The sequence below is a fragment of the Barbus barbus genome (genome assembly GCF_936440315.1).
Source record: "Barbus barbus genome assembly, chromosome: 48".
Classification (NCBI taxonomy): domain Eukaryota; kingdom Metazoa; phylum Chordata; class Actinopteri; order Cypriniformes; family Cyprinidae; genus Barbus; species Barbus barbus.
The window spans coordinates 13,906,218-13,929,565 of record NC_136726.1 but is presented as its reverse complement, the minus strand read 5'-3'; the positions used below and the strand labels follow the sequence as shown (position 1 = coordinate 13,929,565).

The following is a 23,348-nucleotide window of genomic DNA, read 5'->3' as shown; positions in this document are numbered from 1 at the left end:
AAAACACTCTTGTCTTTGATGCTGCAGTCCCCTTCCTCATTATACTTAAAGTCTAAAGCCTGACTTTTAATGATTAATAAATTAATTTCAAGGACATATATCGTTCTTAACATGTTCTCCATGTTTGACAATGGCTGCTTTCACACATAAAGCCTTTGTTATAAATTTAACAATGCTTTCCCAGTTAGATATCATGCATAAACAAGGGCTCGTTGTCTATACATGCATACATGCATACATACACACACACACACACACACACACACACAAATGCCTACATATGTACATTTGTTTTATATACATAAAAATACATGTAAATATTTTCTAAATATATATTGTATGTGTGTGTCTTTTATATATACATAATAAATATACACAGTACACACAAACTTTTATTTTGGATGCGATTAATCGCTGCCCACCACTAATGATTTTATATTTGAATCTTTTACATAATATATTTTATAATTTTTTATATAAATTATTTAATTTTATATATTTTGTGTGTGTGTGTGTGTGTGTGTGTGTTTGCGTAAATAAAAGCATACTAAACATGTTAAAACATACTAAACGTACACACTTACAAACATACAAACATTAAAACGTAAAAAACTATAAAACAGAAATAAGAAAATAACACAATGAATATTGAAGCTATTCCAAGCAAGATTAACTAGATGAAACCCTCTTCTTATTTTTTTTTTTTTTCTCTACTTCCTGGATTTGTATGACGCTGACAGGTGGATGGATGACAAACTGGTCTCTTTAATGACACCAAAGCTGTTAGGTGAGCGGCCTAACACATACACGTACACTAAAGCCTTGGCAGAACAGCTCATCCAGCAGGAGTGTGGAAACCTCAACGTCGCCATCATCAGGCCCTCGATCGTAGGAGCCAGCTGGAAGGAGCCGTTCCCCGTAAGCATGCTCATTTCCATCCTCCCACCTAATTAAAAAATACTGCCTGGATTTTGAGCACTGCTCTTTCTTTTCCACTCTGTTAAAGGGCTGGATTGATAATTTCAACGGGCCAAGTGGGATATTCATCGCTGTGAGTGGCCACTTTGATTTTTTTTTTTAGAGTATTTAAATGCAGTGGCATTTCACTTTGTATGATTGTTTATTGGTACTTTATGTTAAAAGCTTTTTTTTTTTTTTTTTTTTGGTTGTGCAGGCAGGAAAGGGGATTCTACGAACAATGAGGGCTTCAAATAACGCTGTCGCTGACCTCGTGCCAGTCGATGTGGTCATAAACACCACTTTGGCCGCTGCCTGGTATTCCGGCTCCCAGAGACATGCCAGGTCGGACATCCAGACAAACACCAACAGACACACTAAATCCCTCACACACAGATCACTGGAAAATAAAGTCATGGAATAAATGCTGCTAGTTTTCTGACAGTGTTGTTTGTCTCCATCACAGGCCGAGAAATATGTTGGTGTACAACTGCACGACGGGCGGGATCAATCCATTTCACTGGGGTGAAGTTGGTATGAATCACTTTATCAAACGAATCGCTGCACAGCGGCCTTCAAGTGCTTAATTTTCCCCATTTCTTTTTTGCTATCGACTGCAAATCGAAGAACTTGTTACGTTAAATGAGCATGAGAAAACTGACATGTTTGAACAAGCGTATGGGTATAGTATGGATGTTAGCTGGTTCATTCTTTGTCTTTCTTAAATGGGAATGGATTTAGCTTGGATTTGATCATAAAGACTTTAATTTTTGAGACTTAACTTCATAGCTGTCTGGTTTCCACTGAAGTGAAGAAGGGTGGGGAGGAATGAGTTATGATAACCATTAGTGGATGAGTTATGAGTGGTTTTGTGATACCGTATATGGTTTTTATAACCTTTCATCACCATGTTGTGACTTTTAAAATCTGGCTGTAAATCAAAATCTATCTAAATGGAAAAAGCAACATGGCAACAAAGTAATTCTGTGTCCTTGATTTATATTATATTATAATACTAAACATTTAATTTAATCAAATTAATCAGTAAGTTATACTTTTTCATTGCTCAAAAGGTTTTTATTTTTTATGTAGTGAACAATTATATATGATTGAATTTTATGTATTTACAACATAATTAGGTCAGTCATGTATAATATATATGATTGATTTATATAATTTTTATTATTACTAATATCTTAGTTTAAATGTAATCTATATTAATTAAATATAGGGGTGCAATGGTCTTGTAAATACTTGGTGTCATTTCAGACTGTTACTTTTTTTAACTGCTAATACGGATCTGATCTGATTTTTTAACTTTTTTTTTACATTTTACATTGCACACACCAAATGCGTCTCAAAATAAATAAATATATATTCAATACTAGCTGTAAAACTTGTTTCAGTGAGAAATTCTTAAAGGAACACTCCACTTTTTTTGGAAATAGGCTCATTTTACAACTCCCCTAGAGTTAAACAGTTGAGTTTATCGTTTTTGAATCGGATTAGACCATTAGCATTTGGTCATCAAAAATGACCAAAGAGTTTCTATAATTTTCCTATTTAAAGCTTGACTCTTCTGTAGTTACATCGTGTACTAAGACAGACGAAAAATGAAAAGTTGTGATTTTCTAGGCAGATATGGCTAGGAACTATACTCCATTCCGGTGTAATAATCAAGGAACTTTGCTGCCGTACCACAGGTGCAGCAGGCGCAGTGATATTGTGCAGCACCTGAAAGTAGATATTTATTTCAAAATCATTCATTTGTAATGTTTCCAAATTTTTGGCAGGTACTTTAATAATAATAATAATAATAATTCTGTATACTTTACTATAATATATTATAGTACTTTATTGTAATATATTATATTATCATAATTATTAAATGCTGCTTTTTTTTCAGGACAATAGTATGTATTACAGTATAAGATCTATCTTTTAATGTGGTAAAATATATATTTTTAATAAGTGCTGGGGGCGTGGCTCGTGGGTGTGACTTGGGGCATGGTCAGATTTTCCTTCTTTTTTGTCTAGCTGATCACATGCCTGATATGTTTAGTAATTTTTATTTATTAATTTTTTGGTGTAATATGTTATATGCTTAGTATGTAATATAGTATAAATTTAGTAATTATGATTTAGCATTGTTATTACAGTTTTTATCCACTTTTAACTTTAATATTTGGTTTGTACACCTTTTGCAACAATTACAGCAGCACATCTCTCTGGCATAGTGTCAATATATTTCCTGAGAACTCCCATGTCTTCTGCAACTCAAGCCAAAGGCTTTCCTTTGAATTTACAATAGATCTGTTCAGTTATTTTCTAACTTGCCCCAAATTTGCTCGATGGGTTGAGGTCTGGAATATATATATATATATTTTATTTATTCATATTGTTTATATTTATTCATTTCTTTTAGTATTTTGCGTTTAATTTAAATTACAGTTCTGTTAACTGGTCCGAAATACACTCACCATCTTTATTGTTGAGCCCTGAATTTTACAATATGATGCTTTGAAAAAGATCTTAATATTTGGATAATGCCAATTAAATGACCCCAATACTTATGAATGGAAGAAACTATCAAAATGTAGCTTTTTAACCCTGAACCAAGTCATGCACAGCTGTGCCGTTTACTGTTGAAACCCTTTTTGTCTCTTAGAGTACCATGTTATATCCACTTTCAAGAGGAACCCCCTCGAGCAGGCCTTCAGGCGGCCAAATGTAAATCTCACAACCAATCACCTTATCAATCAGTACTGGATTGCTGTAAGCCACAAGGCACCAGCATTCCTATATGATCTCTTCCTCAGGATGTCAGGAAGAGAGCCCAGGTAAATCCGACTGCTTCGCCCCTTTCCTCCTCCCCCGCTCGGTCTAGCCATCACGTGTCAATCTCCGTGTCTTGGGCAAGGATGCATAACCCACTCGGAGACTGGGTTCTGCACACTTCCCGTCCACGTGTGTGTGTGTGTGTCTGCTTATCCATGCGTGTTGTGTAGCTCTGTGTTTAAAATGCTCTTGTATGTTGTATGCCTGTATTCCTCTCCACAGAGTACTGCATTAACATGACGTTCAAGACCAACCCCTTAGAACAGGCTTTCAGGCGCCCCAATGTTAACCTGCGATCCAACCCTTTTACCAATCAGTACTGGACCACAGTGAGTCACACCCTTCCTGCCCTGCTGTATGACGGGTTTCTCATGTTGACGGGTCAGAAGCCCCGGTAAGGTCTTCAGTACCCGCTTCTCCACCCCTTTGTCCTCCCTCCTCCCCTCCCTCACCTCCAGCACTGGGTGTTGGGTGCGTGGTGTGGCATGGCGGCAGGCCGGCTGGGAAGGAACCGCTCAGGAACCGCCCAGCCTGGCCATCTGCTCGACTTCATGGCATCGGACAAACGCTGCTGCTGGGCTACCATAAAGTGCATGGAGTCCTGCACGCTTTTTTGTGGGAAAGGAGATTGATCCATACCATAATATCATCTTTTGTTTTTTTCTTCTGAGCCATGCCATTAAGTCTTCAAGAGAGGTCTTTGGGTCTGCTCTTGTAACACATGAAAACATAGTGGACGTTGGGAATGATAGTTTGGTTAACAGCCTTTACTCACTAAGCAGGTCAGAGTGCTCAGCTCAGATAAAATACGGACTGTGTGCACTAACTGATCAGAGAACAGCACTCATAAATAATGGGGCCAGGTACCAAACTCTCTGCTCTAAGAATTGTTTTAACTCAAACTTGGGTCCAGGACTGTATACTAAATTATAAAATTGTTTATACATTTTATAATAATTTAGAAATTTATTTTAATTGTACGTAATTTCTTTTTTTTTTTCCCACAAAAGTGAAATATATGGCAATGTGTTTTATTGGCAATATGTTTTAATTTGACGTTGCAAATTTTTTTCAGATTTTGATTCTGTTTTCTAAAGACTATTCAGAAATCAAGATTAAAATTTTTATACTGTTAAATTAAAAATATTTATCTTGGTCTGTTTATATAACTTTTTATAGAAGAGGATTAGGGCCATTCAATACAAAAAAAAATCAAAAAATTAATTATAATGCGAGATTAAACTCGTTAAATTTCAAGAACAAATTTTGAAATAAAATGTTGAGAATAAAATCATTAAATTTCAAGAAAAAAGTCGATAACTTAATTTTTGAGAAAAGGATGTTAGGGCTGTCAAAAAAAAAATTATTAAAAATATTCTTAGAATTTAAAATAAAAATCCACATTCGTTTTTGCATTCTAAATTTAGGTGTGCATCAGGCAGCCTTATCAGTGGCACACAAGATGCGATGACGATGCAGGTGTCATTACATTTAACGCTTTTTTTAGCCTATCCAGTTGAACCCACTGGATGTGGCGATGCTACATTGTTCATTCAAAATATTGCGGAAAAAGAGAACATCAGTGTGGAGGCGATCAAAACTGAAACCAAGCCGTTCACACAGAATGCATATTTATCGCATTTTCTATAGGGACATCTATCACCGTTGCACTCGTGTCTCGCACAAGAGAGCGGCATGTTTAGAAAGCCATGTAAAATTAATGTAAGTTCAGCTTTTAAAAACATGTCTCGAGAATTTATGGCAGTTTTTCCCCATCCCACTGCATCTCATGTTTTTAAATAGAAAAAGTACGCTTTGTGACTGGTTTTCAGTCCTTTGTATTAAACTATACATACATACATACATGATGCTGTTTTGTTTCTAATTGTTTAAGGAACTTAATTAATTATATATGGTTTATAAACATTATTTCCAACATTATGCACTTTTTTCAAAGATAGATTTTTTTTTTTTTTTATTGCTTTGAAGAAACGTGCATTAGTAATATTTTGCTCTGTGCCCACTTGTGGCCTCAGGAGAGAAGCCAAAAGCTTTTTCCCCCTAACTGAAATTATGCCTTTTAAATTCGAATATAATTCAAATATTGATAATATTTAATTACAAAATTCAAATTTAGTATTTCAGCAATTTTGACAGCTCTAAAGAATGTTAAATTTCACAAGTTTTTTTTTTTTTCTCGAAACGGTTTTCTCAAAGTATACGTTTATTCTCAACATTTTATTAAACATGCTTTTTTTTCCCCTCGAAACAACATTTAATCTCGATTTATTTTATCAGAGTTTATTCTCAACATCTTATTTTAAGTTCTTTCGCAAAACATGACTTCTCAATGTAATGATTTTCTCAATTTTATTTTGACACTTTTTTTTTTCTTGAAATTTAACTAGTTTATTCTCACATTATAATGACTTTAATCTCGAAAGAGTTTTATTTTTTTATTATTGCTTGGCCCTAATCCTCTTTCGTAACTTTCCTCTTATAGTGGATAGAAAAATATTTGCTGTTAACATAATACAACATAATACATAATTTACTAAGACTATTCTAATCATTTGTATATTTTCTTACATTGACAATATATATATATATATAATTTATAATTCGTCAATGTGTGTACTATTATTTTTCTCACACCAATGTAGACGCTTCTTTACTGATAAAATATACAGAGGGTGCTCGATGCAGAGCCAAATGGGAGCAGCTGGACCCTAACCCTCACCCTATCCATTACTTCACACAGAGGTGGAGCTGGACCTGCAGAGAGGGGGAGCTGGAGGTCATTTGGCTCTGCAGTGAGCAGTACTTGTTAAAAGGTGGTCCTAGGCATTAAAACGGTTTAAAAGCCTCTGGTTTAAGCCACCAAGATAGAAATGACAAGGTTGCATCCTTCTAATTAAAAAAAAAATAAAATGAAAAGGGAAGCACTGGATGCATATTTGACATGCAAAAATGCTTTTAATTGCAAGGAGTAGGTGTGTTTGGTACCTGGAGATGAAACGACTGGTTATGCACCTTAAATCTGAGGTCTTTCAGTTCAATGTTACTTTCTGCTCATGCAGATTGAATGAATTTGTTGTGTATTGCTGATATGCATCTGGTTTAAGGTGCAAGTGTTTGTATATTGATTGGTTTTAACACCATGAGAATGTTTTGAATTAGATTTTTAAAATGAGGTGTTCTAATACAGTGCATGTAGTCATTCCCTATCCAACCCATAAGAGATCTTGATGGGGAAACTGGGCGTTTCTGGACATTTGCATTCAATTTCAACAGTACTTTGTCATATAAAGCCTGAAATTTGGCATACCAGTGCGTCTGGTAAAGTTTATAGAAGTACACAGAAAGAATCAAGAATTTTAAGTACACAAATGCGCCCAGGTGCCTTACAAGGTCCTGCAAGGTTTTAACCGTGTGATCAGTGTTCAGCCAAATCATGGGAATCCACAGTCATGTTTGTGGTTCAAAAGTGCTGCCGTGGGATCTAACCTGTATCAAATACACCAGGATGAATGGTTTGGAGGAGTATTATTTTTCACTAACTGAGGAGTATTTGTTTGCAGTTTTTATTTTATCCTAGTTTGTTTTATTTTACTACTTTGTTTTACTTGTTTCATAGTTTTGTTTTGTTTGTTTTACTCCTTTTTTATTTGTCTCTTTTCATTTGTTTAATTTTTTTATTTATTTATTTATTTTTAATTTTTTTAATCAAACCAAATTTATTTTGCTTTATTTGGGAAAACTAACCAGTGGAAGCCAGTTTTTTGCCTCCAAGTAAAATAAATTTTTAAAATTTATTTCTTACAATTGTGAATTAATATCTTCCAGTTGCAACTTTATTTCTCATAATTGATAAGTGGTGATAAACATTGTGCATATTTAATATTTTAAGCTATATATGACTTTTGTTTTACTATGAGGCAGAAATGGGCTTCACTAATAGCCTGAATTTTTTTTCTATATAATAGAACATTGAATAGAATTAAATGTTTCTTACTGTCACTAAACATTGTCATTTACAAGCTGTGGTTTCTTCACTGTCGTAGTCTGTTACCATCTGCTTTTATTAAACCGCTTAACCTTTTGAGGATTAAACGAGAGCAAAAAAAGGCACAAACTACACTTCCAGCCCCATCAGAACTCATCTGCTCAAATTTCTCTCCTTTTCTCCCGCTTGCTCCCTGCATTGTTTCCGTGGCGACACAGGATGATGAAGACAATCACTCGGTTGCACAAGGCCATGATGGTGCTGGAGTACTTCACAAGCCACTCGTGGGTGTGGAACACAGACAACGTTACCATGCTCATGAACCAGATGGGATCTGAGGACAAGAAGGTGTGTGTGTGTTTATGTATTAATACACTGTCAGTCTGCTGTTGGCACAGTTAAATGAGTCGCATCTGTGATTCTGAATCATGTCACTTAAAGCGTGTTGTCAATGAACAATTCATTCAAGTTGCTCGTAGCTCTGACTTTTATCAATGCTTGAACTCAATGAATATCTTAAACATCTTTTTCTTGCTCAGGCATTTAACATTGACATCAGGCAGTTGCACTGGGCAGAATACATGGAGAATTACTGCATGGGCACTAAGAAGTATGTACTCAACGAAGAGTTGTCAGGACTCCCAGCTGCACGCAAACACTTGAACAAGTAAGTATAGAAGTTTTCTAGATTACCTTCAGGATAACTATTAAATTAGAGGGACATTCACACTAATATGGTAGTTGCTGCACAGTCATATTCAACTGCTCAACTTTGGCATTCACGTGGGACTGAGACATGAATGTCTTTTGGGCGCTGTGAATATTGGGTTAGCATTTGGAATATTTGTCTGCATTTGGTTTTAAATTTACATATGTGAACTTTAGTATATTGAATAGAAATTCTGAATGAAAATTCCAAGATGCGCATACGATATCCACAATGTACATACAGTACATGGTATACCTGCTTGAGGTGGGTACATTTATTCACTTGTTTATAGTCTGATGGAAACTTATTTTCTGAATAAATTCCTAGTTGGGTAAAATCATGTGACTTTTCCTCACCTTTGGGCGGTTTAACACTAGGGTTTTTTTTATTTTTATTTTATTTTTTTATTTTTTTTTGGCTAGGGCTCGAAATGAACTTTTTTACTTGTAGCACTGGTGCTTCCAACTTTAAAAAGCCAGCATACTCAGCGGACATGTCACCCATGGATCGGCGTATACGACAGCGTGTTCCAGTTCCTGCCAATATCCAGCAACTTCGCACAGCCATTGAAGAGGAGTGGGCCAACATTCCACAGGCCACAATCAACAACCTGATCAGATGTGTTGCACTGCGTGAGGCAAATGGTGGTCACACCAGATACTGACTGGTTTTCGGACCCCCCCAGTATAGTAAAACTGCACATTTTAGAGTGGCCTTTTATTGTGGCCAGCCTAAGGCACACCTGTGCAATAATCATGCGGTCTAATGAGCATCTTGATATGCCACACCTCTGAGGTGGATGGATTATCTCGGCAAAGGAGAAGTGCTAACTAACACAGATTTAGACAGATTTGTGAACAATATTTGAGAGAAATAGGCCTTTTGTGTACATAGAAAAAGTCTTAGATCTTTGAGTTCAGCTCATGAAAAAATGGGGGCAAAAACAAGTTGCATTTATAATTTTGTTCAGTGTATACATTTTTTTTAAAGATACTTTGAATGTGAAATTAAAACCACCAGCAGGTGGCACCAGTCACTGTTAATAAGTGAGTCACTGCGACTGAACCAGGGCTTGGTTTAGAATTATTTTTGTCAAAATAGAACAAAAACAGGAAATATGGTGTCTAAAACATAAGTCTCAATATCACATTTGTAATCATGCTGAGTTTTGGAGGAAAAAACTGCACTCTTCATGTGATATTAACTATATGAAATTATATAAAGCCCCCATATCTTGAATTCTGTGATGCTTTTTAATAGACTGAATCATGCAGTGAAAAAAATGCACTCTAAATGCGCACGCGCACTAGTCTAACCTACTAGACTTCATCACGTAATGTATGCGTGCACTCTCTGTAGGTGTTTGGTTTGGTTTTTGCAATATACTCAATGTCAAATCGTACATCGTTAAAACAACAATTACGATATTATCGCAGACACCTACGTGAGCATCCTGACGATTAAAGGCCTTAACGATTGAACCTGATGATCCTGAACATTTTGCCACACACTTGTCCCTGGATTTCTTGTGTTTGGCGCACTCTGTGTTTAACCAAGCTCTCGAGAGTATGTGTCGATTCGGTGGAGAATGCTGTTAGTGTTACCTGCAAACTCCGTCTCACAGGGTTCAAAGTGAATGCAGTGCATAGAGCACAGTGCGTTTTCATAGCGAAGCCACTCAAAGTCTTTCAACCAATCTCTCAGAATTCTGTACACCTTTTCGGCTGCTGGATCAACATTCACCACATGATCGCTATCATCAGCATTATATGTAACTTTAGGCGGTTTACAAAAGAAATGTCAGTGTTTTTTCATTTTCTCTCTTTTTCAGCCATTTGCATTTCCCGTGGTAAGGTTAGTTAGCTCCCTGTCACCTGACAGCAGAAAGCAGTGACTGAGTGATTGACAGCTAATATTAACCAATCTAAAATCTGCATTAAATTTAAGATTGTAAAGATGTTATATAACGTGTGATAGAACGGCAGACCGGTCACCGTATCAGCACACAGAAGGCACATAACTGAATGTTTTTAGAGAAATGAAAACGGGTCACACTACAACAATTATATGCACTTGCACAGATGCTCCTAAATATATTTTGAGGTCGCACAGATTAAATTATGGGAGCATATGCGACCAAAATGGCCGCAATTTCAAGTCTAGGAATGCATCATACTGTATATCAGTATCATACTTGTAATTGGCCAGTATTAGATATTTTTAATTTATTGTTGTTGTTTAACAAGTTGTATAACACATTTTTCATAATCTAACGCTCACTTAGTTAATCTTAAAAATAAATACAGTAATTTTAAAATATTTTATTTTTTATTTATTTGGACAAATTAGTATGGAATTTTAATATCGACCATTTATTGTTATCGGCCATAACTTGGAAAAAATTACTGGCTTATCAGTATTGGCCAGAATTTTAATATTAGGTTTAATATTAATATATTATTTAACATGACACAATGTAATATGATTAATATATTAATATTCATTTTAATATTTAATGAGTTTTGGTGATTTTAAATGTGAAATGTTACTGTTCAAAATTGGAATAATTATGTTTTTTTTAAGTTTCTTATTCTTACAGTAGAAATTCTTATTCTATGTACAGTAGAAACACTAATATTGTAAAATATTACAAATTAAAAGGACAGTTATCTATTTGAATTTAGTGGGTATAAAAAGTGAATAAAAACATCCTGCAAAGTTTTAAATCTGAAAGTGCACCGTGTATAAAGTTAGTCTCTCAAAAGAAAGAGTACATCCTTACTGAATAGAAGTTTTTTTGAGTTTTTTTTTATCTTTCTGCAAAACCTTTGAATGGTAGGGAATCATGCAACAAAAACTGTTTTCAACATTGATAATAATCAGAAATGTTGAGCAGCTATTTAGCATATTAGAATGATTTCTGAAGGATCATGTGAAACGTTTTCTTAATTTGTCAATTTTTATGTTTTCTTTTCCTGTAGGCTGCGGAACATTCGCTACACTTTCAACACCATCTTGGTAGTCGTAATCTGGCGCATTTTCATCGCGCGTTCGCAGATGGCCAGAAACATCTGGTACTTCGTTGTCAGCCTGTGCTTCAAGTTCCTCTCCTATTTCAGAGCCTCCAGCACCATGAGATACTAAATCCTGTCCTTTCCCACCCCTCTCTCCCGTCGGCTATGCACACACTTCTGCTTTGTGATACACCAGACTGAGGGTCAAGCGTACGGGCATAGTATCATCCTGTGCTCCCTTCCTGCTCAAATGCGCCCTCAACATCACAGGGTGCAAGTGCACTCAACTGCTATGTAGAAAGCATGAATTCTCAAGGTTTATGAAACTCTCTCAGCACAATGAGAGCGACTGCGTTTGTGCAGAGCGCGTTTGAGCACTTACTGTACCTGTTCCACCTCCTGAACGCATACAGGTTGTGGGCAACTCTTGATTATTATGGTTTATATACCTGCTCTGCTCATTCTTTTAGGCGGCATTGGCCCCTTTCCAACTGTAATCAATGAAGCACAAGGAGGAAAAAAAAAAGAGAGATGGCTTTGTCTCAGCTCTGTGCCTACAATTCAAAAATGACCTTCATCATGTGCCCAATGTCTTTGTTCGATTCATGTCTTTTGCCTTATTTCCTTTCCTATACCTCTCACCATGGTCGAGATGAAAGTGATCGACATGTCACCAAATAATAAGCGTCTTGAGTGTCTGATTCCAGGCCTTATGTTTGTCTTCATCATTTTTTCTTCAGTCAATACCAAAATGTCATCTTGAAATACATTTGTTTTATGTGCTACTTGACGTTTTTGTGAAAGCAATTTCTCTGATATTAATAAACGTGTTAATTTTCCTCAGAAATGCTAGAAAAAGCAAGCCTGTTTGTTCACCTGCTTAAACCTGTTGCCTTTTATGAATTATGAGGCTTATTAATAAACATGAGCAGATGGGTTTGCGTCGACGGTTTGTAAAGCAGTTGACGTTTTACAAACAATTTACAGATTCGTTCTGCTCGTGTTTTATAAATAAAGCGCGATGATCGTCTCTTGCCATAACTTAGTGTTCAGGTAATGAGCTTTTGTACATAAAAACATGTTATCTTTTGCGTAAAGCTGTCTGAGGATATGTCTGCTTTCCATATCAGAGGAGGGTGAATTGTTAATTTGGTTCATATTAGTGTTGTTCTTAACCTTTTTCCACCCAAATGATTTTGTGAACTGTCTGAATGTTGAAGTCATGTGAAAGAGTTAATGTATGTTTTCTAAATCGTTCTATTTAGATAAAGTTCTGTAATTTAACATTGTCTGCTACCAAGTATTTTTCATGTTTGAAATAAATAGGAAGTTATTGTTTATGACGCAAAATGACAAGTGAAATGAAGAGTTGTAAATGCACCGTATAGGCTACTTTTATGGTCTCGCATGCTTCTGATCACATTGTCAAGTTATGTTTGTCATACAAGCCGAGCTCTTTGCACAGCTAATATCATACTAGGAAACGCTAGTTGATGGATATTGTTACTAAATGTGTGGATTATAGATTAACTATTCTGTCTTTTCTATTAACAGATTAAAAAAACTAAATCCTTGCCTTCATTTTAGCGCTTCTATGAGAATCCATATTTTTATGTGGGAGTTTGAGTGGAATAGTGAGTTTTGTGTATTCAGGGTCTCGTTAAGAGGTTTTTTTTTTTACCCCAAAATAGGATCAAATACAAAATAAATAAATAGTGCTTTTTTCCCCCATAATAGTCAAATTATCTTTGTAGTTTTCTTTGTGATGGGTGAAATTAGGCTTCATTGGGTTTCTTGTGTGTGTGTGTTTGTCAGGTCACCTAATGTTTCATTTCCCACAGTATTTTATTACGATAATATTAACATTTTCTTTCTTAAGATCAAGCTGAAATCAGGCCTTGATGGGACAAATCTATCTTTGTTTTGTCTGCCTTGTACTTTTTCGTTAAATATCATGTAACTATCAAGAAATAAGTGAACTGTTCCCTGCAATGTTATGCTGTCTTTGTTTTCTGGGAGAATGATAATTGCCACATTAAAATGTCAGTGGAGGTTTAAAATCAATGGGTGCCTTTCATTTGTGAACCAAAAGAAATAAAGAATAAACTATGTGAACTTATTCAGTTTAGTGAGTCATAATTGGCTGTGATTTTTTTTTTTTTTTTTTTTTATAGGTCTTAAGTGCAACTTGATGCACTAGGTAGTAAAATGTCTTAAGCAACACAGAATCTGTCAGTTTTTTTTTTTAAATGATAAAGCTTATATAATAGTTCATGAGCTGGACTGTAAAACATTTACCCTCAGATTCACATTTGTGTGAAAATAAGCCAGTAAATGACTTGCCTCATCCATATCTACCAACATTGCCATCTGCTGTCCACATTTCAACAAGCGATTTACATTTAAATGAGAATTTTTGCTTTTAAACATTTGCTTTTAAAAACAAACTCGAAATCATATTTATTTGGAAGGTATATAATGCCCAGCAATGTCCGCATATTCAGTCATTATTTATCAATATTATACTTTTTAAAAACTTTAAAATTCTATTTGTTGTCGGTAGTAGCATACAAATTACAAGAAAAAAAAAAGTTATAAATTAAAGCTCATCCCATAAATTAGGATGAGTAAGGCACTTTAATGTTACAAATAAAGACAAAATTAGAGATTCCAATAACGATGAAACTTCAGTTTCACTGAGAACAATCAGTCTGCATTTCCTTCACCAGAAGCATTCCTCTCATCTACACACACTGATTTATTCCTGTAACATAAAACAACAGATGAGTCTTTATATTCTCTGAAAAAAAAATCTATTCAATATATCATGTACATGTACAAATATGTATTGATTTAAGTCCTCTACTAAATGTACATTAATACATATAATTTTATATGTATGTGAAGAAATGCATAATTTTGTATTTGTAAATAAATGTTGTGTGTAAATATATATATATATAAACATAAAAATATACATTTCATAGTGCCCACAAGCCATCTGGTTCATGGTGCACACTAAAACATCAATAACGTTTTCTTACCAATTTGATTTGCTGGCTAAATTACAATTATAAAAAGCATAGATGTCTATGTAAAAATTCATTATTTTCTTGGTAGACCTCCCCTAGCTGTGTGTAACACATCAGACACATGTGAAGAATGATGAAATTGTCTCACTTGAGAGGCTGGCAGTGCAGGCCTGTAGCACAGGGGCAGTGCTCCTGCGGCCCCTCCTCGTCCCACAGTAACAGATCCATCAGCTGATTGGGGTGACTGTGGCAGCCCTGGCCTTCCTGTGGCTTGGGTCGGCACACTGGGAAAAGCAGGACTGGAGAGAAAAAAACAGGAATATTAAATGGAGGGGGGGTGAGAAAGAGACTACAGCAGAAAGAAGGAGATTAAGATGAGATGGACTCCTGACCTCAGGAAGTGTAGTGATGTATCAAAACCACAGTAAATGTTGTTGGTTTGCATATAGTGTGTGATTAATGCATATTTGGCAATGGTAAGAAAACTGAGGAATGCTGTGAACTGAGATAGCGAGGAGTGCGATTCCAAATTCAAGGAAACAATTATTTAGTACTTTGAAGGGAAATCTTCTGAGGCCCAGTGAAACGGGGTATTTTTCAGATGTTTTACTATATAACCAACTGCTTATTGATATCTAATGGTTGTTTATACAGGCACTTTTATGTCCCAAGGGTTGATTTTTATGAAAACTTTTCTTTTAGTTAACTTTTACTTATTTTTGCTACTTTTAAAATGCTTCTTTTTTTTGTTTTTTTTAGCTTTATCATCGTCTCAGACTTTAAATCTTAAGTCATGAAAATCCATTATAAAAATCTGAATTGTTACAAATGTAAAACTATGATAATCTAAACAAAAAACACTGCAAAAAAATGCTTTTCTTACTTAGATTTTTGTCTTGTTTCAAGCCAAAATATCCAAAAATTCTCTAGACAAGTAAAAATAATTGTCTTGAAAACAAGTCAAAATTAAGTGAGTGTTTGCTTGAAACAAGCTAAATAATCTGCCAATTTTGGCTGGACACAAGACAAAAAAATCTAAGTAAGAAAAGCATTTTTTTGCAGTGAAGTACAGAACCTTTGTGGAAGGCGCAGCAGTGTTGAGGACTGCAGTCGCTCTGGTACTGGCAGATGGTTCCTGACTGTCCTTTGGTTCTGTTCTGAGCGCAAACACCCCACACACACAGCTGATCTCCACAACACTCCACGTCCTTTGTGCACTCCTGTCAATTCAAGAAGCAGAACAGGAATTTAGCAAAAAAGGAAAAAAATAAAAATAGTATACATAACATAATACATGCAGTGTTTTTGGATTATCAAACAATTCAATATATTTTTACACAATATTAAAAATATAACTTTTATATTATATATTATATATAAAAAAACATTTAAATAATATATAAAATATAAATTCTAGATATAAACTATAAAATATTTATATTTGCTATATATATTCAATATATAAACAAATGTGCAGTATATATGTAATGTATATTTGGAATACACTATAATTTACGAACAGACAGATAGATATAACAATAGATAAAATGATATAACGATAAATAGACATATAGACAGACAGACAGAACAATAGATAGATATAGATAGACAGAAAGAAAGATAGACAGACAGAACGATAGACAGACAGATAGATAGATAGATAGATAGATAGATAGATAGATAGATAGATAGATAGATAGATAGATAGATAGATAGATAGATAGATAGATAGATAGATAGATAGATAGATAGATAGATAGATAGATAGATAGATAGATAGATAGATAGATACAGACAGACAGATCAGAGCACAGACCATATTAGTCGTCTGGCACGGGACACATTTGGAGGTGATGATCTCATAAAGGCAGAAGCTGCTGTCCCCACAGTCCTCATCAATCATACACTCCTGAGTGAACAAGAAGAAACTGACATTATATATTACAGAAACATACTGTTAAACAGTTACAGTTGAGCAAACATCCCAAGGACCACTATTAATACAATAAACTCTGCTGGTTCAGGATACGACATCATAACTCCATGTGATGACAGTGACAAATTCCCAAAAGACAACTTCAGATTTCCTGACAGTGGCAGGCAGTACTTTTGGTCACCATTCACGTTCATCCGTATGGAAAAGAGCAATGTGCACATTCACAGAAGAAATCAGTCTTCAAGGTTTGGAACGACATGAGTACATGATGATAGTGTTTTCCTTTTTTTCTATTTTGGGGGAACTTTTTCTTTGAGCAACTCACAATGCTGTAGGTTGCTCAAAGAGAAAGTATATTGTAATAGTAAGTTTTGTTTTGGACTTTAGGTCAGGAAATTTCAACGAGGTGTTTTGAAATTCAGTTGGGGACCCAAAGAAACGCCCACCTACCATTAACTGAAAAACACATTTGTGTTGTCTGGAACATCCGCCTCAGCTACACTTCCCGCTATGAGTGGATATAACAATGCTTTATCAAAAACAGTCGCTTGTGTGCTTGTACTTTATTAGAGACACTGGAACTCAATATGATGGAAATTTTGTGACTTAACCTTATAGCATAAGGCAAAGACAGGAAATAAGACGTAATATTTTGAACATTTCCACTGTGCTGAAAATATTTACAAACAAACTGGATGAAGAATAGAGAATAGTCTCAAACTGGCCTGTGGTTGAAAACAGAAAGACAGGAGTCCTTTTTTAATACCTGATGATGTCATCATCCATGTCAAAATTAATTCCACATTTACAGAAGTGGAGGTGCAGAAATCCTGTGAGAGCTGGAACAGCAAACTACCACTTAGCAGTCAACATCAAAGCCAAAGCCGTACCCTTCCCCCCAGTTACAGCGTCTGGAGTCTAGACTAATGTGAGTGAGTCACATGAAAAACCTCATCAATTCCTCGCGTACAAAAACAACTTTCTTGAAGAACTGGAGCTTCAGGTCCAAGTTCTTCTGGAAGACAATATAAAATGGAAATTTGTAGAAAACATGAACACAAAATTTTAATTAATTAAATAAAACCAAATTAAGTTAATAATTAAATATATTTGCAAAGGCATATACATTTTTAAACATGCATAATTTAAAGTAATAAATTAGACTTTTGCTCTCGAGTGCTGTGCATAGGAAAGTGATTTATAGGCCTAATAAAAATATAATTTGCTTATTAATTCACATGCATTATTTTATATACACACTGGTGGTTAAAAGTTTTAAATAATTAAGGCTTTTATTTATTTATTTGAAAGAAGATTGAATTTATTTGATCAAAAATACAGTAAAAACAATAAAATTATGAAAATGGTTTTCTATTTAGGATATTTTAAAATGTAATTTATTTCTTTCATCAAAGATGAATTTTCAGCATCATTACTCCAGTCTTCAGTGTCCCTTCAGAAATCATTTTATTGCTGCTTAATTATTATCAGTTATTATTTGTGATCAATTATTAATAATGGTTTTTATTATTGGTATAATGGTTCTCAGTTAAAGTACATAATTTATTTGAAATATAAGCTCTTTGTAATAAGTGTATCTTTACTGTCACTTAAATCAATTGAATGCAACCTTGTTGAAGAAAAATATAAATTTGTAGTTTTTAATCTTACCCAAGACTGAATGGTATCACATTTTCCACAGAAATATGAAGCAGCACGACAGTTTGCAACATTCATAATAATCAGAAATGTTTCTTGAGCAGCAAATCAGCATATCAGAATGATTTCTGAAGGATCATGTGACTCCTGGAGATCTCAGGAATAAAATACATTTTACTATATATTCGAATAGAAGGCAGCTATTTTTAAATTGTAACATTTCACAGTACTGTTTACTGTATTTTTCATCATCAAAATAATTAGTATACTCTTTTCCACAATTGGAGCTCTATTTCTTAAAATGACTGATGTCAAGCTCCTGCAAAAGGACAAATTGGCCTGTATATGACCAATAGAAAGGCACCATAAAAACAGTCCACATTCTGCACTATTCAAGTCTTCTAGATGATACCAGAGCATTGTGTCATAAGGACTGATACTACAGGAATTTAACTTTAGTTATATTAAACTGTCCCTCGTAAAAATTATTTACTATTTGCCATATAGGCCGACACCAGGAATGACAAATTATTATGTAAAGAAGCATGCCAGTCATTTATGATGTGGTGTGGTGCGGTGTGTTGCAGACCGGGTTTGGTGGGCCGCTCTGTGCCAAAAAGTCCAGGACCCCTTTTTGGCCCCAGTCCACCCCTGCACACACACACATATCTCTCATATATATATCTCTCATATAGGTCTCGTTCTGTCTCGCGTATCTTACCAGTGTCTGCGCTCGCTTGGCCATTTGTTGTGGAAAAATAAGGAAAGTGTGTCCAGCTAAGTGCAATTAGTATTTTGTTAGATGGGTATAAAAAAAAGCTTAGTTTACCGCGGCAGTTGTCATGTGAAGTCCTCCTCGTGTGATGGCCGAAGAGTGTAAAGACCATCGACTCTACCGGGCTGGGACACCAGCAGAGGATATAAGTATCGCTTTTGATTTCTCCTCTTTTCTACTACTTGTTTCACTTCTGTTTCAGTTTTTATAACCATTTCTTACTATGTGTAATTAAGTTGTTTTTAGCATGTGTGTTTGGTAGTGTTATTTCTTAGGATTACTGATAAACTATACTGTCGTGATTTGTATTTGTTATCTATTTTAATTTTAGTTGAATAATGTCTGAATTTATTATGTCTGTATAGGTCTTTTATTAAGTTTTAGTTTGATTTAATTTGAGTTATTTTAATACTTCAACAAACTAAATGGAAATGAAATTTTATATATATATATTGAATTTATAAATGTGTATGTATATATATATATATGTGTGTGTGTGTGTGTGTGTGTGTGTGTGTGTGTGTGTGTGGTTGTACATATACATATAGTTGTTTTTTTGGTTTTTGGCTTAGTGTTATGTTAGAATCATTATTATACTCTTATACCTTTTGTTTTGAAATTTTGTTGTATGCATTTGTCATTTTTATTTAATTTCTTTATTTTTAAAATGTGTATAGGTAGTATTTATAAAGTTGTAGCTTTTAGTTTTGGATCTGTTTTTAGTTGTTTTAATACAATTGATTGCTTCTGTTGTCCTCATTTGTAAGTCGCTTTGGATAAAAGCGTCTGCTAAATGACTAAATAATAATAATAATAACATATATTTCACATAAATATTTTTATTTATTAATTGATTTTATATGGTAATACATGGAATAATGTATTGATTGTTCACATCTGGGATATATTTTGCAATAATGACCGGCTTTATATTATCATCCCTCGCATATAAAGCTTATCTTTTAACTCTGAGCTCAGTTTTGCCACTGTGCAAAACGATAGTAAACCACTAAGTGCTGCCTCATGGCAACGGCTGCTGGCACAAACTCTCCACCACACTTTCCATGCATTCTTTCCAGCTGTTCTAATTTCACCATATATTACTGTCATGATGCCAGAAGACTGCCTAGCCAAAGAGCCTCTAACGACACTGCCGTCTGTTAAATGTATATATGTTTATATGTTTTACTCTGGAATAGATATAATTTATTTAAATCAAAAGCAATTAAACAGAGTTACTGAGAACTGAAGAGAGTGAAAACATCACATTTAGAAAACTAAGACATAAGAAGTTTATGTTGTTTGGTCCAGTGTTTAAAAGATTAATTCCTGTAGAGGCCATTTTTATTTAGCCTTATAAAAATAAAAGCTTATAGTTTAGTGGTAACCACAGCAACAGTGCAATACAAGTGGAAAGAAGACTGATGCGGACTATCTGTTCCTCGGCTGCTTTATCAAATGGAATTCAGCATGTTTAGAAAAGTCTCTGTAATGATGTCCCACATGTCCAGGCAAACAGCGGATAGTTTGATGACTGGTGAAGTGGAAAATCCATGTTGGTTTTAATAAATAAACTCTGCTTTCTAACCTCAGGTTGCCTGGGTGATGAAAACTCACTGGAGGGTTCATAGCTGCCCAGAGTGACCAATGCAGCCGGACACCGCTCACTTACCAGGTTGTGCATTGAGAGTTTGATATGTGTTTAATATGACTGGAAACAATCCAGACCACTTTTCTAAAATTAGATATTTACAACAACTTAAAGTTATAGGAGATATTAAGGCTATAGATGAGAAATAGACTCACATGATCTACTTCATTCCACCGTTCAGTGTTCTGAATGAGAGTTCTGGAAAAATGAGTCTTTCCAGTCTTATTATCCGTTTCCTAGAGGAAAACCAGGTGTTTAGTTATACAAGGCAAATCATTACAAAAACACTAAGGCATATAACGCAATTCTGTTCATGTCATATAGTGCAAATAAAAATCTGAATCAATAAAGATAAGAAATGCCTTGTCGATTCTCTCTATCAGCTGGACAGTCCGATTTCCAACCTTGATCTCTGTTGTAGTTTCATTGTGAAAACTGGCAGGAAAGTTGCGTCCATGTAACAGCGACTTTGAAGACTCGTTCTCCATCTGATTCAAAAAGGCTTAATATTAATATACGTGAATGTTTTGATTGTAATATTTATTTGACATTACTAATTCGGAAGTACATTTTGCGATTAATCACGTAGTGATTCATTTTAGCGAATCAATTCTTTGAACCGGGTCATTTAATAAAATCAGTTCAAAACGATTCGGTGTTAAGTTCCGTTTGTTGCAGCAACTGAAGTCATTTAGAATCAAATATATTTACATTAAACACTACTCAAATTAATCTACATCGGTAAACATTTCGCACTTTTAACTAAATTTGCTATTAAAACTAATCTGCTGAGTCGGTTCGCTCTTATTCGTTCGAGGTTTTGTGAACCGGTTTAAAAAAGATTCAGTGAAAAGATTCGATTCAAAAGAACAATCTGCGCCAAGGACCATAGCACAAAACAAAATTCAAATGTTCATTTTTTTCTAGTCATACCTGGTGAACAGCCTCCTCTAGTTTCTGCTGCGTATCCTCCATAAGTTTTTCCACTTCCTTGAGCATCTCGTTTAAAGTGGTTTGTCCCTGTGCCACATGCTCCTCCAGGGTCTCGGTGATGTCCAGATGCCCCCCTCTGTGGACTGAGCTGCCCACCACAAAGCCCACGGAAAGGGATATTATCACAAATTTCAACATCGTTTTGTGCTTAGGCGAGTCACCCCTGGCGGGAATCACAGACCCTGTCTGTGCCTGGGACGTGGTTTATTTGGAAACTTGTGAGGGAAAAAAAAGCCCGGAGAAGGTTTTTGGCTCCCACTATTGCATCTGGCTCAATTATTAAAGCGACAGCACACTGGTTTTCAAAAATGTAACAAATAAATCGTGCAGAAGTATGCTACCTCGACACAAACGACATTTCTATTTGAATATATTTTACAATGTAATGTATTCCTGTGATGGAAAAGCTGAATTTTCAGCAGCCATTACCCCAGACTTAATAGGTAAGATAGATTTTATTTATTTATTCCTTTTTAATATTTTTATTTATTCTTATATATTCTTAATATTTTTACAGAATTTGTTTGTAACATATATTTTGCTATTTCAAATAAATGCCCTTCAATTAACTTCTGTTCATCAAAGAATCCTGAAAAAATGCATGTTTCCACAAAAATAATATACAGCAAAAAAAAAAAATCTATTTTTATCATTGATAATAATAAGAACCATTATTAATAAATAACTGAACACCAAATCAGCATAATGATTTCTGGAGGAACGTGTGACACTGAAGCTGGAGTAATGGCTGCAGAAAATTCAGCTTTGCATTACAGCAATAAATAAAGCAAAAAAATAAAAACATTTTGAATATTACAATAGAAAACAGTTATTTTAGATTGTAATAATATTTCACAATATTGCTGTTTTATTGTATTTTTGATCAAATTAATGCAGCCTTGGTGAGTGTACAGTCATGGTCAGAATTATTGGCACAGGATCTGAAGGATCTGGAGAGATTCTGGATGAAGGAATGGTCTCTGATCTCTTGTCAGGTGTTCTCTAACCTCATCAGGCATTATAGGAGAAAATTTAGAGCTGTTAAACTGGCAAATGGAGGTTTCAAAAAGTATTGAATAAAAGGGTGCCGTTAATTGTGGCCAATGTGTATTAGAGAAAAACATTTATTTCATAATGATATTTCCTCCCATTTTAAATTCTTATCCAATGAAAGGTTAGATTTTTGTGAATTTTTGAAATAAAAGATCAAAAGGATTAACAATGCAGATTCATTTTCACAGCCTTCTTTAATCATATTTACCAAGGGTGCCAATAATTCTGACCACGACTGTATAGGCCTATAGTCTATATAGATTATTATCTATTAAGTTGAATATTTGCAATTATATAATAATAATAATAATTTTTATTTTACTTGTAAAAACTGCAGGCAATATTTAAAATTATTTATAACATTCTATAATTGTGATGGCGCAGTGGATAAGACACATGCCTTTGGTGTGAGAGACCCGGGTTCGAATCCACTGTGAGACACCAATGTGTCCCTGAGCAAGACACTTAACCCCCTAGTTGCTCCAGAGGCGTGCGACCTCTGACATATATAGCAATTGTAAGTCGCTTTGGATAAAAGCGTCAGATAAATGTATAATTATGTATAATATTCATACACATACGTAAACAGAATTACCTGTAATTTGTATTGCTAGATTTTTTTATATTAGTGACAGCTGTGTGTTGGCAGTCCAAATAGATTTTAATGGCTTCTTGTTTTGTCATGAGTTAGTCTATTTTTTTTTTTCCATAGACTCGTGAAAATC

At 34.7% G+C, this 23,348-nt stretch overlaps 2 protein-coding genes across 4 annotated transcripts in view; one reads left to right on the top strand and one right to left on the bottom strand.

The window, feature by feature from the left end:
- The window catches only part of LOC306866797 (fatty acyl-CoA reductase 1-like), a 32,986-nt gene extending 18,889 nt beyond the window's left edge, over nt 1-14,097 (top strand). Inside the window, exons 5-12 of one of the 2 annotated variants that reach the window (XM_079412161.1) lie at nt 741-918; nt 1,007-1,051; nt 1,175-1,302; nt 1,424-1,491; nt 4,018-4,189; nt 8,020-8,149; nt 8,341-8,468; nt 11,492-14,097. In XM_079412161.1, the coding sequence (XP_079268287.1) occupies nt 741-918; nt 1,007-1,051; nt 1,175-1,302; nt 1,424-1,491; nt 4,018-4,189; nt 8,020-8,149; nt 8,341-8,468; nt 11,492-11,654 (1,012 nt within the window). In that variant the 3' untranslated portion in view covers nt 11,655-14,097. Of the gene's footprint in view, nt 1-740; nt 919-1,006; nt 1,052-1,174; nt 1,303-1,423; nt 1,492-3,625; nt 3,798-4,017; nt 4,190-8,019; nt 8,150-8,340; nt 8,469-11,491 lie in introns of both variants that reach the window. The other variant, XM_079412160.1, reaches the window with a different exon arrangement.
- Nucleotides 13,637-21,839, bottom strand: dkk3b (dickkopf WNT signaling pathway inhibitor 3b). Of its 2 annotated transcripts, none has more exons than XM_079412162.1 (7): nt 21,511-21,839; nt 20,940-21,065; nt 20,733-20,813; nt 16,373-16,465; nt 15,632-15,776; nt 14,705-14,855; nt 13,637-14,288 (listed from the first exon to the last, which is right to left on the bottom strand). In XM_079412162.1, exons 1-7 carry the CDS (start codon nt 21,706-21,708, stop codon nt 14,231-14,233), a joined length of 852 nt encoding a protein of 283 aa, XP_079268288.1. In that variant the 5' UTR covers nt 21,709-21,839; the 3' UTR covers nt 13,637-14,230. The 2 variants fall into 2 exon arrangements, with proteins under 2 accessions (XP_079268288.1, XP_079268289.1); XM_079412163.1 differs by having other exon boundaries at nt 13,963-14,288; nt 20,982-21,065; nt 21,511-21,754.
- Between the last annotated feature and the right edge of the window lie 1,509 nt (nt 21,840-23,348).